At 45.2% G+C, this 19,635-nt stretch overlaps 1 protein-coding gene across 1 annotated transcript in view; it reads right to left on the reverse strand.

The window, feature by feature from the left end:
* The window catches only part of PREP (prolyl endopeptidase), a 307,703-nt gene that overhangs the window by 157,601 nt on the left and 130,467 nt on the right, over nt 1-19,635 (reverse strand). The window contains exon 8 of the mRNA XM_030199170.1: nt 5,134-5,325. Within this exon, the coding sequence (XP_030055030.1) occupies nt 5,134-5,325 (192 nt within the window). The remainder of the gene's footprint in view (nt 1-5,133; nt 5,326-19,635) is intronic.

Here is a 19,635-nt window from a genome sequence, read left to right on the forward strand (position 1 = left end):
TCCCACCTCTTTGCAGGCTCAATGTGGCTTACAATACATCATGAATGGTGGAAATATATAAGAGAATATACATTTAGTATTATTGAAGGATCTTGGGTAACATGATAATGAAAAAACATGATAGCAGTATAACGAGCAGATATTATAAGACAATTCTGGATATATATAAGACAATTCTGGATATATATGGAGGAGTTCACATTTGTTGATCTTGTGGTATACCTTGTTAAAGAAGTGGGTCTTCAGTAGTTTGCAGAAGTTAGTTAGTTCATAAATTGTTTTTAAGTTGCGCGGCAGCGCGTTCCAGAATTGTGTGCTCACGTATGAAAAGGTTGACGCGTGCGTTAGTTTGTATTTTAGACCTTTACAGTTGGGGAAGTGAAGACTAAGGAATGTGCGGGATGATTTTTTAGCATTCCTGGGTGGTAAGTCTATTAGGTCTGACATGTAGGCTGGGGCATCTCCGTGAATGATTTTGTGAACTAGGGTACATATTTTGAACGTGATGAAGAATACCTTACTCCAAGGGAAAAAATATCAAAACTAATGTTATCAGTTTTCGAAAGCAGAGACTGATGTGGGTGAATGTATAAATATATATAATTGTCCTAGTATTAACCTAAAATATAATGCTACCCAAATGATCTATATATATAAAAGGCAAGACCATCTATATATATAAAAGGCAAGACCAACGTTCTATGAAGCCTCCAGCCGTAAGTGTGAAGCGCCAGAGATATCCGGTTTCCCCATGAGTGAAGGAAAACAGCACAGCACGAAATCTCACACAGTGAAGGACTCAGAGGGGGGAGGGGAGAGAGATGCCCTCACTCTCTCTGTAACAAAAACACAGAACAGCAGGAAACTTAACACTGAAGGACTGGACTCCAAGGGGGGAGGGGGAGGGAGAGAGGGCAGGGACACACACTCCCACATGCACACTCTGAAGAAAACCTTGCTAGCCCCCCCCCCCCCCCCCCCCCGTTTCATTTGCATCAGAAACGGGGCTTTTTTACTAGTAATCAATAAAAGAGATATTGATATGCATGGAACACTGCACTTGTTAAAAAAATATTTAACATCAGATGAAAGCTTTATATTTAGCACTTTGTGCGATGTCCCTGCTGAATTGGTACAGTAAACTCTCCCTGACTGTGTTGATTGCTTAGGAAAAGGTGATTCACCAAATGAAAACTCTAATGAATAATTCTCGGAGCTTGAAGCCTCTGATGTATTTGAAGGCCTGCTACGTGGATGTTTGTTTCTATGGAATATTGCCAGAACACATTATTTTTTGCTGAAGTGGAAGGCTGGTAAATTCCCAGTATGCCAAGAAGCTGTGGAAGGCGAATACATTTCCCTGCTGCCATGCAGTCCACTCCTACCTTGTTTGTTGGAGCTGCTCACGCAGAGAATCTCAGCTCAATCTGTCGCCTTCACTGTTTTTAAAATCTCGACAAAAGGTACTTAATACTTTAAAAATGATCAGTCCCAAGCCCTCAAATACATACTCATAAAATCCATTTCGGGTATATATAAACAGTGTTCTCCATAAAACTGCTATATAAGACTTTAATACAATCCTTTGCTGAATATGGTCTATATTATGGCAGTGTCCCCTAACCACAGAAGAAAACACATCAGATATAAGAACAAAAGCATTACCATACTGGGGACAGAGAGAGGGTCCATCAATCCCAGTATCTTGTTTCCAGCAGTGGCCATTCCAGGTCACAAGTACCTGGCAAGATTTTTTTTTTAATTTTTATTTTTTGTTACATTTGTACCCCGCGCTTTCCCACTCATGGCAGGCTCAATGTGGCAGGCAATGCAGGGTTAAGTGACTTGCCCAGAGTCACAAGGAGCTGCCTGTGCCAGGAATCAAACTCAGTTCCTCAGTTCCCCAGGACCAAAGTCCACCACCCTAACCACTAGGCCACTCCTCCACTCCCAAAATAGTACAGACTTTATGCTGCTTATCCTAGAAATAACTCCAAAAAATCTGGCAAGTAAAGAGTATATCAGGAGTCACTCATATCATTTAATTTGAGGTAGAGTCTCATCTGCTTTAGCACGGCTTCTAGTCACCTCACTCCCGTGGTGAATCTGCGCTCGTGCAACTTGCTATGATCATCGACTCTTACCCTCCACCTTCCTATACTGCATATTACCACAACTTCACATCCCTTAATCTATGTGAACTTGATTGTGCATAGGTTTACTTATCTTATCAGGCTGGTATACTCAATTTAACAGCCCCGTGTGCCCCGACAGGTGCCTGTTTCGCAGAGCTTCGTCAAGCCTTCGTCATACTCTGAGGCTGAGAAGAGATACGTAGGCAGTCTGATGGTGTGGAAGTCCCCCTTGACGAAGCTGTGTGAAACAGGCACCTGTTGGGGCACACGGGCTTGCATTTGGTCATTTCTGAGATGGGCGTCCTTAGATTCCATTATCGTCGAAAATCAGAAACGACCAAGTCTAAGGACGACCATCTCTAGGGACGACCTAAATGTCAAGATTTGGGCGTCCCCCACCGTATTATCGAAAAGAAAGATGGATGCCCATCTTGTTTCAATAATACGGGTTTCCCCGCCCCTTCGCCGGGACGTCCTCAGGAAAACGTGGGCGCCCCTTTCGATTATGCCCCTCCACAGCTCCTTCCTACCTGCCTTTACTACTGATTCTGTCCTAAGCACGTTTAAGTTTAGCCACAGTTGTCACTACCTCTGTGCACAGATGTATTTTCTCATGTTTCCTCAAAACTTTACTTCCTCCAGCTTCAGATCATGTTTCTATGGCACTATGAGTTCGATTCCCACTTCAGGCACAGGCAGCTCCTTGTGACTCTGGGCAAGTCACTTAACCCTCCATTGCCCCATGTAAGCCACATTGAGCCTGCCACGAGTGGTCATGTTTCCTCAAAACTTTACTTCCTCCAGCTTCAGATCATGTTTCTATGGCACTTCATTCTCCCCTACTTCACTGAAACTTGCCAAATATTTGAATATTTCAGTTACTTACCTCCCCTCCCCCCCTTCATTCATTCTTCCAGCTGGTACATTTCATCAAGCTTCTCATTGTCCTTACTAAAAGGTACGCAAAGTCAAAAAGAATTTCTTTCGTCTTATTTAAAACAATTTTCTGATTTTGTACTTGTTTGTTTTTTTTATATGCACAAGCACTTAAAAATGCAACTGTACGTGCATTAAATTTATAGGTATACCCATGTACAAGCAATCTGTACACAATTTAAAACGTAATGTCCCAAAATGAATGGGATACACACTCACGCATGCATACCCCTAGTCTTTACAAATAAGAGATGTACCGCATACCGTATTTTACTATTCGGCTAAATACGAATAATGGGCATTGAGCTTTAACGTAAAAAATAATAAAAGCAGCAACGTGAAATCAGAGATCAAGTGTTTATTTCAGTAGGATTTAGCACAATAGAGCCCCTGATTATTCGTATTCGAATTTAAATCATTATTCATCCGAATACAAATAATGTATTCCTGATACCTACACTGACTACATAGTTTTTACCTTTAGATTGTAAGCTCTCCTGAGCAGGGACTCTCCTTCCCCATGTTTAAACTTGTACAGCGCTGCGTAACCCTGGCAGCGCTATAGAAATGCTAAGTAGTAGTAGTAGTAGTAGTGTATTTGGGGCACTATTCGGGGCCAAAACGAATCTGAATATTTGGTACAACCCTGCTTACGAAATTAGAGTCTGTACACGGTATTCATGGTCGGATCTGACTAGTGACCTACAGGAAGGCAGTATTTACATCTGTTTACCTTAGGATGATAAGTTTACATATGCAGCCAAGTATAATGTGGAGTGGAGGAGTGGCCTAGTGGTTAGGGCGGTGGACTTTGGTCCTGGGGAACTGAGGAACTGAGTTCCATTCCCACTTCAGGCACAGGCAGCTCCTTGTGACTCTGGGCAAGTCACTTAACCCTCCATTGCCCCATGTAAGCCGCATTGAGCCTGCCATGAGTGGGAAAGTGCAGGGTACAAATGTAACAAAAATAAAATAGATACTATTGGAGATTCTACATGGAATGTTGCTACTATTGGAGATTCTACATGGAATGTTGCTATTCCACTACCAACATTCCATGTAGAAGTCAGCCCTTGCAGATCACCAATGTGGCCGCACAGGCTTCTGCTTCTGTGAGTCTGACGTCCTGCACGTCAGACTCACAGAAACAGAAGCCTGTGCAGCCTTCTACATGGAATGTTGCTAGTGGAATAGCAACATTCCATGTAGAATCTCCAATAGTATCTATTTTATTTTTGTTACATTTGTACCCTGCGCTTTCCCACTCATGGCAGGCTCAATGCGGCTTACATGGGGCAATGGAGGGTTAAGTGACTTGCCCAGAGTCATAAGGAGCTGCCTATGCCTGAAGTGGGAATCAAACTCAGTTCCTCAGTTCCCCAGGACCAAAGTCCACCACCCTAACCACTAGGCCACTGCTCCACTGTTGCTACTTTTGAGATTCTACATGGAATGTTGCTACTATTTGAGGTTCTGTTGCAACTATTGGAGATTCTACATGGAATGTTGCAACTATTGGAGATTCTACATGGAAAGTTGCAACATTCCAACATTCCACGTAGAAGGCTGCGTAGGCTTCTGTTTCTGTTAGTCTGACGTCCTGCACGTTAGACTCACAGAAGCAGAAGCCTGCGCGGCCACATTGGTGATCTGCAAGGGCCGACTTCTACATGGAATGTTGCTAGTGGAATCTCAAATAGTAGCAACAGTGGAGGAGTGGCCTAGTGGTTTTTGGTCCTGGGGAACTGAAGAACTGAGTTCAATTCCCACCTCAGGCACAGGCAGCTCCTTGTGACCCTGGGCAAGTCACTTAACCCTCCATTGCCCCATGTAAGCCGCATTGAGCCTGCCATGAGTGGGAAAACGCGGGGTACAAATGTAACAAAAAAAAAAATACTATTATTTTGCCTAATCGCTTTGTTACATATTTACTAGTTATCTTGATTTCAATGGAAAATGATTATTCTTAGATCTCATTTTTTGTTGGATATTTTCAGTTCTTGTCCTTCTAATCAATAAGTTAAAGGGAGTTTCACATCTTAAATGCATAATTTCAGCTTACCTAGAACGTCTTTCTCATGGTCAGAGACAAGCACTTTCCACTTGGATTCATCTGGTTCACTGAAGTTAATGTTGACTAGTCGATAGTTGGGTGCATGGAGGTTGGTCTTGAAAGTGAATATAGTCCCTTCGTTAGTGATGTATTCATATTCTGCATCAAAGTTGTCTATCAATTTTTGCCATGGAAGAATTCCTGGAGAAAGAGGACAAGCTTTATGAAATCCTTTCAGGTTTCATCGTTGCTGTATAAGAGGCACTGAACAATAATATTTGTATAACACAGCAGTTGGAACACAGGGGTTTGACCAAAGAAATATTACTGTGTGGTACAACTCCATTCATCTCTCAGTCATGTGGAATCTTTCTGCCCATCCTATATAATAATTCTCACCACCAGCGTTCTAATGTGGGACTGCCTGTGTCCGTGGCTCCTGGAGTTGCTGAGCTAGGCTCCGTAGCCAGGATGACGTCACTAACAGCTGATTCCTAGGCAGGGGGAGGAGTAGGGAAACACGCCTCCCCCTGCCTGGGAATCAGCTGTCAGTGCGCCGCTCCCTGCCACTTCGCAGCAAATGGCAGGGAGCGGCGCATCAAAAAACTACAAGCGCGGCACCACAGAACCCCCCCCCCCCACACTCGGCGGATCACCCAAGCCCCCCCACCCGAAGCACATCAACACCCCCCCCCCTCGGGCACATCAACCCCCTCGCCACCCGCAGCTGCCACTGGTAACGCAGTCCGGCCACTGCTGCTTCTCCTGTTGAGTAGCAGCGGCCGCTAAAAAAAGAAAAAAAAAACCCATGAATGTTTTTAAAACCAACCCAAATCATTCACAAATGCCCGAGTCTTAAAAAGCAGTCTCTGCAGTCGCTCCTCCTCTCGCCTCCACGTCACTGCCCCTGGAGTAAGACCCTGAAGGAGCGCAGCGACGTGAGAGGCGAGAGGAGGAGCGACTGCAGAGACTGCGTTGTAAGACTCGGGCATTTGTGAATGATTTGGGTTGGGGTTAAAAACATTTATCGCTTCTTTTCTTTTTGTAGCGGCTGCTGCTGCTCAACAGGAGAAGCAGCAGCGGCCAGACAGCGTTACTACTGGCAGTTGTGGGTGGCTGGACATGGGTAGCTGGAGGGGGGAGGGGAGGGTCGCTGGACATGGATGGCTGGAGGGGAGGCAGAGGAGAGGGAGGTGGGGAGGGGGTCCTGAGACCAGAGAGGTGGGGGTGGGGCCCTGCGAGAGGGGGGGTGGGGACTCACACTCACTCACTGTCTGTCACATACACTCTCTCTGACACACTCCCTGTCACACTCTATCTCTCTGTCAACTCTCTCTGTCACACACACACAGTCTCACACACACAGACACTCTGTCTCTCACACGCTCTCTCTGTCTCTCTCTCATTCTCTCTCTAACACACACAAATCCATCTCTCACACACACTCTCTCTTAAACATACACACTCCGAGGAAAACCTTGCTAGCGCCCGTTTCATTTGTGTCAGAAACGGGCCTTTTTTACTAGTTTGCTAATAAAAAGGAACATTACAAGTTTTACAAACCCTGCATCAAGGTGATCGATATATTAAATTACACCTCCATAACAGGAAATTAATAGAAGCAACAGTTTTCGTTATGAGTGGAGGAGTAGCCTAGTGGTTAGCGCGGTGGTCTGAGAATCTGGGGAACAATTCAATTCCCAATGCAGCTCCATGCGACTCTGGGCAAGTCACTCAGGGTGTTTTTTTCTAAGGTGCGCTCACATTTTTAGCGTGGGCTAAAACTGTGGGCGCGCTAAATATCAGACATGCCCATAGGAATGCATTGGCGTTTCTAACGTTTAGCGTGCCCTCAATTTTAGCGCACGCTAAAAATGTGAGTGCCTTTAGTAAAAGACCCTCTTAAACCTCCTCTACCTCAGGTGCAAAATAAGTACCTGAATATAATATGTAAACCACTTTGATTGTAACTAGAGAAAGGAAGTATATCAAGCCCCATCCCATTCCCCTGTTTATTTGGCACTTTATACACCACTTTTCAAAAGATGCAAACAAAAGTGGTTTATAACTAAATTCCTAAAGGTAGAAAGGAACTACAAAATTTATTTTATTTATCAAAGTATTTATACCCCACATTAACCCCACAAACATGCAGGCTCAATGTGGCTTACAAAACCAGAGAGAGAGAGCGAGATCTCTGGGTGATGTGATATAGACAAAGTAGAAATAAGCGCATGAGTGGAGGAGTGGCCTAGTGGTTAGGGTGGTGGACTTTGGTCCTGGGGAACTGAGGAACTGAGTTGGATTCCCTCTTCAGGCACAGGCAGCTCCTTGTGACTCTGGGCAAGTCACTTAACCCTCCATTGCCCCATGTAAGCCGCATTGAGCCTGCCACGAGTGGGAAAGCACAGGGTACAAATGTAACAAAAATAAAATAGATACTATTGGAGATTCTACATGGAATGTTGCTACTATTGGAGGTTCTGTTGCTACTATTGGAGATTCTACATGGAATGTTGCTACTATTGGAGATTCTACATGGAATGTTGCTATTCCACTAGCAACATTCCATGTTGAAGGCTGCGCAGGCTTCTGTTTCTGTGAGTCTGACGTCCTGCACGTATGTGCAGGATGTCAGACTCACAGAAGCAGAAGCCTGCGCGGCCACATTGGTGATCTGCAAGGGCCGACTTCTACATGGAATGTTGCTGGTGGAATAGCAACATTCCATGTAGAATCTCAAATAGTAGCAACAGTGGAGGAGTGGCCTAGTGGTTAGGGTGGTGGACTTTGGTCCTGAGGAACTGAGTTTGATTCCCACTTCAGGCACAGGCAGCTCCTTGTGGCTCTGGGCAAGACTCTTAACCCTCCATTGCCCCAGGTACAAATAATTACCTGTATATACTATGGGAACCCACAGAAAGGCAATATATCAAGTCCCATTTCCCTAGCTGAGATTCTAGATGGAATGTTGCTACTATTGAGATTCTGTTGCTACTATTTGAAGATTCTACATGGAATGTTAATGTTGCTATTCCACTAGCAACATACCATGTAGAAGCCTGCCCCAGGCTTCTACATGGAATGTTGCTAGTGGAGGAGTAGCCTAGTAGTTAGTGCAGTGGACTCTGATTCGGGGGAACTGGGTTCAATTCCCACTGCAGGTCTTTGTGACTCTGTGCAAGCCACTTAACCCTCCATTTTCCCAGGTACAAATAAGTACCTGTATATGTAAGTCGCATTGAGCCTGCCATGAGTGGGAAAGCGCGGGGTACAAATGTAACGAAAAAAAAAAAAGAGCAGAAGAAAGAAGACACTTTACATAGAACATACAAAAGAATGAGTCCAACCAGATTCCACGGTTGCATAGTTGCAGGGGTTATAGTCCTACATAGTTCTGGTTGAAAATGACCTTGTAAACAGATGTGTTTTTAAAGCCCTGCGGAAGAGAAGGCAGTCACTCAGACTGGTTATGGCTCTGGGAAGCGCATTCCAATTGTGCGCACTGATGAATGGAAAGCTTGACGCCTGAGTTGAGCCATGCTTACATCCTTTCCTGCTTGGATAATGCAAGATATAAGCGCGATGTAGGGTCAGCATTTCTGGCAGGCAAGTCAATCATGTTTCAGCATGTAATTTGGAACAATCCCGTGGATGATTTTGTGTACCACGCTGCAAAATTAAACAGGAAAGATGAAAGAAAGAACAGAGTAGGAGAGTAGTTAGGTCCACCTATGTCAAAACAGACCCTCATGAGACAGCTCATCCTAGAAAGGTCTGGGAAAAGAGATGAGTTTTGAAACCAGACAAATTTAGAGTAGGACTATTCAGTTCAAAGTGAAAGGGAATTCCAAAGAGAGGTTATGAATTGGTTTATTTCTTTCCTGAAAAGCCCGATTGCATCCTTCAAACAGAAAGGCTACAACCGCAAAATAATCTCCAAGAATATTGCCTCCTCCCTCAAAACACCCAGGGAGAATCTGCTACAGTACAAAAAGAAAAAATCCACAGACAGAATCCCGCTTGTAGTGACATACAATCCAGAGCTGGAAAAACTGAGGAAAATCATAAGAGATCTACAACCTATACTCCAGGAGGATGAATTACTGAAAGAGATATTCCCATCCCCACCAGTACTGGCCTTCCGACAGCCACCCAACTTAAAACACAAGCTAATCAGAAGTAAACTTCCATCACAGACTGAAAAGGAACAGAAGGGCACACTTCCCTGTAATTTATCCGGTTGCAAACTATGCCAAAATATTTCACAGGACCCCACAGTTATCCACAAAGGAAAGATATTCAACATAAAGGAATCTTTCCCTTGCTCATCTTCCAATGTGGTATATATCATTCAGTGTAAAAAATGTAACGAAGGATGCTATATTGGAGAAACAGGCCAGATGCTTAAGACAAGATTCAATTTACATAGACATCACATGAACAATACTGGTGCCAGTAGGGTTCCCACGCCTGTTGGTCAGCATTTTACAGGACCAGGACACTGTACCAGTGACTTCACAGTGAAAATCCTGAAAGGTAACTTTAAAACCATACAAGAACGTAAGACCTTTGAAGTCAGAATGATTGAATATTTTAACACCCAACAGAAAGGACTTAACAAGGATCTGGGGTTCCTAGCCCATTATAAACCATAAAGCTGTATGTCTCTGTTGATCACCCTCCCCTCACCTATCCACACCCATCCTGTTAGAATATCAATGATATGCTTTGATGTCCCCATGCATACTTCCTACCCACCCCCATCCTCCCACCCTGTCAGACTGTCATAGTAATGCTTTGATGTTTCTCTTATATATACTATCTGCTAACACATTTGCTTATTTCCGATCTGACGAAGAAGGGCAACCTTCGAAAGCTAATCAAGAAATGTATTAAGTTATGTCCAATAAAAAAGGTATCATCTTATTTTCTTTTCCATGTTTTATTTTGTTTCATTTCTATTGATTTCCTGAACCAAAAACGTTATTGTGCATGCACCAAAACTGAGCAATGTACATGTTGCTAGTGTTATACATTCATATTGAACGTTGTGTACACATATAATTTGACAATGCAGATCCATTTCTTGCTGATTTTTTTCCCAAGAAGAAAAAAAAACACCTTTAATGTTTCTTGATCTTGTGTTTGCTCATTTATTTTTGCCACCATGACCTATTGCACTTCTTCACTGATGCAGACTAAGCTTTCTTTTCCTACAGTACTTTCATTTAGATGCCACTGGTAAAAGGAAAAAGAAAGCCTTTTGAGATCAGCACCACTTTCATGTTAGCAGACCATTTAAGCAGGCTGACATTTACCGAGTCAAATGTCAAGCTGATAAAGTTTCATCTCCCAGCTTTGGCGTGCATTTGCAGGGACACTAAAGCAGCAGTCTTTTTGGTCTGAAATAAAGGGTGTTTTTCTAGCACGAGCTTAACTTCCTGGTAACATTACCAAGTTGTTTTGGTAATATCTGCATTGCTGGGAGAAATATCTATTTTAGAAATACAGTTTCAACGCAATGATGAACCTATTTTGCTCCTACTACAATTTACCGGCAGCTAAACGCTGATTTCAACATCTGCACATTATTAGCACGTCAGCAATAATTAACCTATTTCACAGTGAACTCCCCCCCCCCCCCCCTGGCAAAACAAAAAAATTAATCCCGTTGGAATATGAAGAACCCATTAAGGGGGCCTTTAACCAAGTTGAGTGAAAAAGGGCCCTGCGCTAGCAGCGGGGGGCCATTTTCCCATGCGCCAGGGCCCTTTTTACTGCAGCGAGTAAAAAAAAAAAAAAAAACCCAAAACCCCAGACACATTTGGCCATGTGGAGGAGTGGCCTAGTGGTTAGAGTGGTGGACTTTGATCCTGGGGAACTGGGTTCGATTCCCACTGCAGGCACAGGCAGCTCCTTGTGACTCTGGGCAAGTCACTTAACCCTCCATTGCCCCATGTAAGCCGCATTGAGCCTGCCATGAGTGAGAAAGTGCGGGGTACAAATGTAACAAAAATAAAAGAGATACTATTGGAGATTCTACATGGAATGTTGCTACTGTTGGAGATTCTACATGGAATGTTGCTATTCCACTAGCAACATTCCATGTAGAAGGCTGCGCAGGCTTCTAATTTTTGTGAGTCTGACGTCCTGCACGTCAGACTCACAGAAGCAGAAGCCTGCGCGGCCACATTGGTGATCTGCAAGGGCCGACTTCTACATGGAATGTTGCTAGTGGAATAGCAACATTCCACGTAGAATCTCAAATAGTAGCAACAGTGGAGGAGTGGCCTAGTGGTTAGGGTGGTGGACTTTGGTCCTGGGGAACTGAGGAACCGAGTTCGATTCCCACTTCAGGCACAGGCAGCTCCTTGTGACTCTAGGCAAGTCACTTAACCCTCCATTGCCCCATGTAAGCCGCATTGAGCCTGCCATGAGTGGGAAAGCGCAGGGTACAAATGTAACAAAAATAAAATAGATACTATTGGAGATTCTACATGGAATGTTGCTACTATTTGAGGTTCTGTTGCTACTATTGGAGATTCTACATGGAATGTTACTATTCCACTAGCAACATTCCATGTAGAAGGCTGCACAGGCTTCTGTTTCTGTGAGTCTGACGTCCTGCACGTATGTGCAGGACGTCAGACTCACAGAAGCAGAAGCCTGCGCAGCCACATTGGCGATCTGCAAGGGCCAACTTCTACATGGAATGTTGCTAGTGGAATAGCAACATTCCATGTAGAATCTCAAATAGTAGCAACAGTGGAGGAGTGGCCTAGTGGTTAGGGTGGTGGACTTTGGTCCTGGGGAACTGGGTTCGATTCCCACTGCAGGCACAGCCAGCTCCTTGTGACTCTGGGCAAGTCACTTAACCCTCCATTGCCCCAGGTACAAATAAGTACCTAAGCCATTGAGCCTGCCATGAGTGGGAAAAGCGCAGGGGACAAAAAAAAAAACTCTTACCGAATGGCCATGCAGCAGCGAGCCCTTAACATTGAGGTTGCGATAAGGACTCCTGTGCTAACCTGGCGGTAACCAGACAGTGAGCGGCGATGCCTGATTATCGCCAGGGCCCAGGATAGGACTACCGCCAGCCCTATGCGGCTTACTGCCATTCTGTAAAAGGGTCCCATGTCAGTATATCTGTACGTGTTAGAACCTTGATGGCCATCCAGCATGGCTTGCAAAGGTTTCTGATCAGTAAATTGGCACTGCAAGACTCATGTTCGGAAAAACACGATTTGAAAGCGCAAAACCCCTTCGCGAAAAACTACACTGGCTCCCAATCAAAGAACGCATTGCCTTCAAAATACGGTGAAGCACCGGATTACATGACAGACCTAATCGATCTACCAGCCAGAAACTCATCCGTAGCAACATGAATGTACCTAAATCTATACTACCCAAGCCGCAAAGGACTCAAATACAAATCAACTTACGCATCCAGTTTTTCCTACATCAGCACACAACTATGAAACGCACTACCAAAAGACTGGAAAACCATATACGACCATCTACACTTCAGAAAGGCACTCAAGACCCACCTGTTTAAAAAGGCATACCCTAAAGATCCAAAGGGGAGGGGAGGGGGCGGTCTTAGAACTCGAAGGGGAGGGGGCAGGGGGTCCTGCAACTCGAAGGGGAGGGGTGCCTGGAACTCGGAGGAGATGAAGGGAGGGAGGGATGAAAGGGGGCATGGAACTCGGAGGGAAGGGGGGCTGGAACTCAAAGGAGAGAGAGAGAGAGGAAGGGGGGCGTGGAATCTTGCTAGTGCCAGTTTCATTTCTCTACAAAACGGGCCTCTTTTACTAGTGCAAAATATAAACGGACAAAACAATAAAAATCATTTCTTTGCTCAACAAACTATACAAAAATTGCTATGTTTCTCTTAAAATAAAACATACAGCAAATTAAATTTACATGGTATTAAAATAATATCATACATCAAAGGAAGCAAAGCCTGAAGAAATAAATGAGTTTTTAAAGCTTTTTTAAACTGAACCATATTCTGCATTAAAGTTCAATGGGCAATGCATTCCATAACGTCAGACCTTTGATGTCAAAATTAGATGATCCAAATAAACCTGATGAAATGAAGGCACATCAAATAGCTGTTTCTGAGATGATCTCAGATAAGCAGGTTGATAACATCTTTCAGTGGCAATATTTTCAAAACAAACATTAACATTTTAAATTCAATACAAAATTTTGCAGGAAGCCAGTGCGGCGATTTCAAGATTAGAGTAACAATCATAGCGAGAACCTCCTTTGATCACTCGGGCTACAGCATTTTGAACAACCTGCAACGCCTTCAGCATATTACCAGTAATCCCCATTAGCAAACCATTACAATAATCTAACAGCAAAAATTAACCTATTTCACAGTGAACCCCTCCTCCTCCCGCAGGCGACAGCGGGTTGGCGGGGGGGGGGGGGGGGGGAAGCAAAGTTGGTGGTGGCGGCGGGGTCGGCAATGGCGGCGGGGGGGTGGGGGGGTCGGCAATGGTGGGGGAGGGGGTTGGCGGCGGGGGGGAGCAAAGTTGGTGGTGGCGGCGGGGTCGGCAATGGCGGCGGGGAAGTGGGGGGGTCGGCAATGGTGCGGGGAGGGGGGTCGGCAATGGTGCGGGGAGGGGGGTTGGCAATGGCAGGGGGGGGGGCAAAGTTGGTGGTGGCGGCGGGGTCGGCAATGGCGGGGGAGGGGATCGGCGGCGCTGGGGGGGGGGGGGGAAGGATTCCCCCATTTCCTTGCTTTCAACATTTAAATCTGCTTTGTTTTTACTGCTGTATTTTCATGCCCTTTTTCATCACCCTGGTGTAATATTCTGTTACCAGCATCTTTTTTTTTTTTTTCTGGAAGAAAAGGAAGTGCAAGGTTGGAGGAAATGGGAGCAGAACAATGTGTCTTAATAAACTGCAAGTTTATTCCTTAAAGTAAAGATGCTTAAACAGAAACATACAGCATCTTAGGCCAGGAAAGCAGAAGTGATTCCTACTTATTACCAAAACAAAATCTGTAACAAGTAGGAGACCAGGAAGAAGAAAGAAAATGAAAGCATTTTCATTTTTTTTAAAAAAATAATAATTATTAGAAAGAATGGAAAGTTAATCACGTTCTTGCAGACTTAAAGGAGCTGTGAAAAAAAATGCCTGGTACTCTAACACATGCCTTCTCCCTTCTCAATCAGCCCGTTTGAAAATCTCCCAATTGGTGGCTTGGGGTAGAATCAAGAGCAGGTGGGCGATGCTGCGACAAGTCAACCGACATTTAATCTAATCTGGAACTAGAACTCAACTTTATACTTTTCCAGTCTAGTTTAAGACAAGGGATGGCCGTGGGTGAGGGGAGTAAGGAGACGGTAATGCCACCATTCCTGGTCTAGTATTTGGCAGCAAATTTACTTTCCTTCTCCAACTTTTAAGTGACACTAGCTAGAAAAAGAAGAGGTAGGACATAAATCCATGTGGGTAAGAAACTGGCTGAGGTGACAGATAGAAGAGGGTAACAGTAAACAGAGTTCAGCCCAAGAAAGAACAATTATGCACATCTTGAGATGGTTAAATTCCCACTGCAGCTTCTTGTGACCCTGGGCAAGTCACTTAATCCTCCAATGCCCCAGGTACAAAACCTAGGCCCTGTTTACTAATGCGCATTAGCGCTTTTAATGCGCCTACAATTAGCGCATGCACTAACCGTGTAGGTGCCTATAGGGCTATTGTAGGTGCGTACTCGGTTAAGGCACATAAATGGTTAACGTGCATTAAAAACGTTAACGCGCCTATAGCGACACTTAGTAAACAGGGACCTTAGATTGTCAGTCCCCTCGGGAAAAAGAAAGTACCTATCTAATATAATAATTTGCTCTTGCAACGTTCCAATGTCTCTGGCTGCGTTCGTAACCATCTCCTGACGTCACTCCGCCACAGTAGAAGCCTGCTTGCCTGATGTCAGGAGATGCTACAATTCGAAGCCGAGAAGTGGGACGCGCACGACCTAAAAATAAAAATAACAGGGCTCAGACGTTGATCTACAGCAAACTTCTGTCAAACTGTGACAGAAACTTACTGCGGGAGCTCACTCTCCTCCAACGTTCACCGTCCCTCCCTCCCAGTTCCACGGGAGGGACTGGAAATGGGAGGGAGGGGGGCCTGAAACTCGGAGGGAGGTGGAGGGGGGAGGTGGGATGAACATGTAGGGGGGGAGGGCAAGGGACAGTGGAAAATTGCTGCACTGGCAGGGGAGAGATACTGCACATGGATAGATGGAGGGGGCAGGGCACAGCAGGGGGAGAGAGCATAATTGGTGGACACGGGACACACACAGACAGACACACACATTCTGTCTCTCAATCACACACTGTCTCTGAATCACACACTCTTTCTCTCTCACACACATACTCACTCTCTCTCACACATACTAACAGTCCCCTTAAAAACATAATTGCCATTAGAGGACAACCTTGCTAGCGCGCGTTTTATTTCTTTCAGAAACGGGCCTTTTTTTACTAGTATATAATAATTGTAAACTGCTTTGATTGTACCACAGAAAGGCAGTATATCAAATCCCATTACCCAGTCTGTTCAATATATTTTCATGAGTGATACTACAGAGGGGGTTGTACAGAAAGTTTGTTTTTCTGTAAAGGACATTAATATTTGCCACAGGAGTGGATATTCTCTGAGGTAACACACAATATGACACAAATTTTCTTTTTAAAAATCCCATTTATGCTTTCACATTTTATCACTACAAGTGACTTAAGAAATCAAGGAAACAAAAAACATACACCCAAGAAATATTAAACAAGAATTCTTAATCTTTAGTCCACAATATTAAGGGGGGCAAGGAAAGAGAAAAAAAATAGGAAATATCTCTCTATATAAAAGGCAACACCAACGTTCTATGAAGCCTCCAGCCGGAAGTGTGAAGGGGGCGAGATATCCGGTTTCCCTATGAGTGTCTGCCCCGCCCTCTCTGTAACACAAACAGTCAGTGAAGGAAAACAGCAGAGCACGAAATCAAATCGCTGGCTCTGTAACAGTGAAGGACTCAGAGGGGGGAGGGGAGAGAGGCCAGAGAGCAGGGACACACACACTCCCACATGCACAAAGAAGAAAACCTTGCTAGCCCCCGTTTCATTTGCATCAGAAACAGGGCTTTTTTTACTGAAGGACTCAGAGGGGGGAGGGGAGAGAGGGCAGAGGGCAGGGACACACACACTCCCACATGCACACAGAAGAAAACCTTGCTAGCCCCCCCCCCCCCGTTTCATTTGCATCAGAAACAGGGCTTTTTTACTGAAGGACTCAGAGGGGGGAGGGGAGAGAGGCCAGAGGGCAGGGACACACACACTCCCACATGCACACAGAAGAAAACCTTGCTAGCCCCCGTTTCATTTGCATCAGAAACAGGGCTTTTTTACTGAAGGACTCAGAGGGGGGAGGGGAGAGAGGGCAGAGGGCAGGGACACACACACTCCCACATGCACACAGAAGAAAACCTTGCTAGCCCCCCCCCCCCTCGTTTCATTTGCATCAGAAACAGGGCTTTTTTACTGAAGGACTCAGAGAGGGGAGGGGAGAGAGGGCAGAGGGCAGGGACACACACACTCCCACATGCACACAGAAGAAAACCTTGCTAGCCCCCGTTTCATTTGCATCAGAAAGGGGGCTTTTTTACTAGTTTTCAAATAAAAGCAGGACTGGGAGGCTGAAACCTGCGGAGTAACAACTTCCCTAGTGTCCAAGAAAGCTAAGAGCTGTTTGGGGTCAAAAAACAAGTAGGAATTACCCTTACAGGCAATAGCAAACCCAAGAAAATTTTAACAAAGCTAGTATGCGCATTCACTGTGGTTATTATGAAAACCAGACTGGCAAGGGGCTACTCCAAGGTTGGCTTGAGAAACACTGGCCTGAAGGAGATCCGGATTGTCTTGACTGGACTGACAGCCACCGTTTTGACTTATTGTACCCCTGCAGTTCTAGTTTTTGTGATTTATTTATTTATTTATTAGGATTTATTTACCGCCTTTTTGAAGGAATTCACTCAAGGCGGTGTATAGTAAGAATAGATCAAACATGAGCAATAGGCAATTACAGCAGTAAATATATTCGAACAACAATACAAAGTATGGCATGGTATAGTAGCAATGTCAACACAATACGTAATAGAACATTATAATTGGTAGTGAGGAGTAAGGCAAATTTGTAGCATATAGGTGAGTAAGAAAGTAGGAAGAATTAGAAAGTAAGGTGATTGATTTGAAAAAAGTTGCACGTGAGGTCAGAGAGACGTGTTTTATTGTCGGTGTTGTTTGCATTTACAATCATGTATGTTTTGTTTGTTCTCTGTTCTGGATAAGTGTGGATTATAAATAAACTAGTAAAAAAGGCCCGTTTCCGAAACCAATGAAACGGGCGCTAGCATGTGGCTTTTTTTTTTTTTTTGTGTGTGTGTATGTGTCACAGAGTTATTTTGTGTGTGTGTGTGTGTGTGAGGGTGCGGTGTGTGTGCAAGTTGTTGATGTCTGTCTTTTTTTGTTTTGTTTTTTGCTTGCGGGTTGGGGGATGTGCTGTGCTGTCCTTGGTTGCTGTTTGCTACTGGCTGGGTCGCGGGTAATCCTTCCAGCTGGGCCACAGCTTGTCCTGTTCGCCCACGTCCCAGATGGTGACGGGCACGTTGTTTTCCGGCTCCTCTGACTCCATGTCAAGTGATCCCAAATATAGTCTTTGCTATGGGCCCTCTGGCACTCTTCAGTACTGGCATTAGGCATTTAAAAATTCCCCCCCCCCCCCGGTCTATTTTTGCACATACCCACAGCAGGAATATTCTTCTCTCGTTCCAACAGTGGTTCTGTGCTCTCTGTGCTGCACAGATAATAAGCCATTGTGCTGGGGAATGCTCCTCCCTTATTGTCACGTAGTTTCCTCTGATTGGTCCGTCTTACGTTGCCTAGTGTTGCCTGGGAACGGTGTTGTGATGGTCCTTTGTGTTTCAGAATGTTGAGGGTGTTTTTTCTGATTGGTCCGTCATGCGAGGGCGGGGCAGAGAGACATGGTCAGTGTTGTGGCTTCACCACCATGAATCCATGAACCCTTCAGGGAGTGACTGAGTGACTTCAGAACGTTGTCTTCAGAACGTTGAGGGTGAGTTTTATTATAGTAGACTAGCCGTTAAGCCCGTAAAAACGGGCGAGATTTCCAGCTACCCTCCTCGCCGCCGCTCCCTCCCCCTCCGTGCCGGGCCCCCTGCACTGACCTGACAGCGCCTCTCACCTCCGTGTGAAAGCGCTGCAGGCAGCAGCAGATCGCTCTGCTGCTGCCTGCAGCGCTTCCACACGGAGGTGAGACGCGCTGTCAGGTCAGTGCAGGGGGCCCACTACGGAGGAGGGAGGGAGCGGCGGCGGGGATGGGGGAGGAGGGTGGAGGTTGGTGCGCGCGATGTTCGTTTCCAGGCGGCAGCGTCCGACAGTGACTCCGACTCCGTTTCCCTCTCTGTTCCGCCCTCTGACGTCATCACGTCTTGACGCAAGGGCGGGACAGAGAGGAAGCCTCTACTGCGCATTTGCAGGTGAGTCGGTCACTTGCCGTTTATATGTTTGATAAATCTAAATAATCTCTACTTCTGATTATGTTCATTAACATCTCCCAGTAGCAATGTCTCTCCTTCATGGTAATGTTATGTGATCGCTATCCAATCCTTCAGTCTACATCGTGTCTCAGGGTCATCCCAATGTAGATAAAAATGCTATTATCCCTTTCCAAGTAACCCACAGTGTAGCCTCACTTCCCTTTACCCCCTGCACTTCTGTTTGAATATTTTCCATCCTACTTTGTCCTTTCTGAAATAGTTATAGCAACATAAGGCTATAATCCACATATTTCCACGATAGCCAGATGCTGCTCTGCTATTAGGACTACCAAATCTAGAATTTCATTATCCAGACTACAAGAATTTGTGCTCACAGGCTTCCAGACATTCTGCTTTCCCTTGTCTTCCTAGTGTCTAACTTATAACATAGGCAGACGAGAGACCTCTCGCGCCTGCCTAAAACTTCATTGATGACATAAATGAAAACAGGACTCATGTATTCACAAACATGGCAATAACTTGGCCGCAGTTTTACTTAAATCCAACTCAATTTAAACTGAGTATACCCAAGCCAACCAGAAGCTTTCAAGCTTTAACATGCCAATCCCAGTCCGTCGCCATTAGCAAGACTGATAATTCACCAAGCAGCAAACCAGAGCTCCCCGCTGGGTAGCAAGGGGGCTCAACCTTAAGCACAGCTGTCCCAGCTGCCTAGCTTATCTCACATCAAGCTTGAGTACACCCACCCCAACCTGCGACATTGTGTCTGGATGCTTTATCCCAACAATTTGGGAGGGAGGGAGGTATGCAGCCTTTCTCCCGAACGCCAACAAAATATGTTCGGGATCTCCCTGGGGGTTATAAAGCCCCAGCTTCTACTCCTCCTATCAAAGCGGGGTGCTGCCGCATGGCGGGAA

The sequence above is a fragment of the Microcaecilia unicolor genome, chromosome 3, assembly GCF_901765095.1.
Source record: "Microcaecilia unicolor chromosome 3, aMicUni1.1, whole genome shotgun sequence".
Taxonomy (NCBI): Eukaryota; Metazoa; Chordata; class Amphibia; order Gymnophiona; family Siphonopidae; genus Microcaecilia; species Microcaecilia unicolor.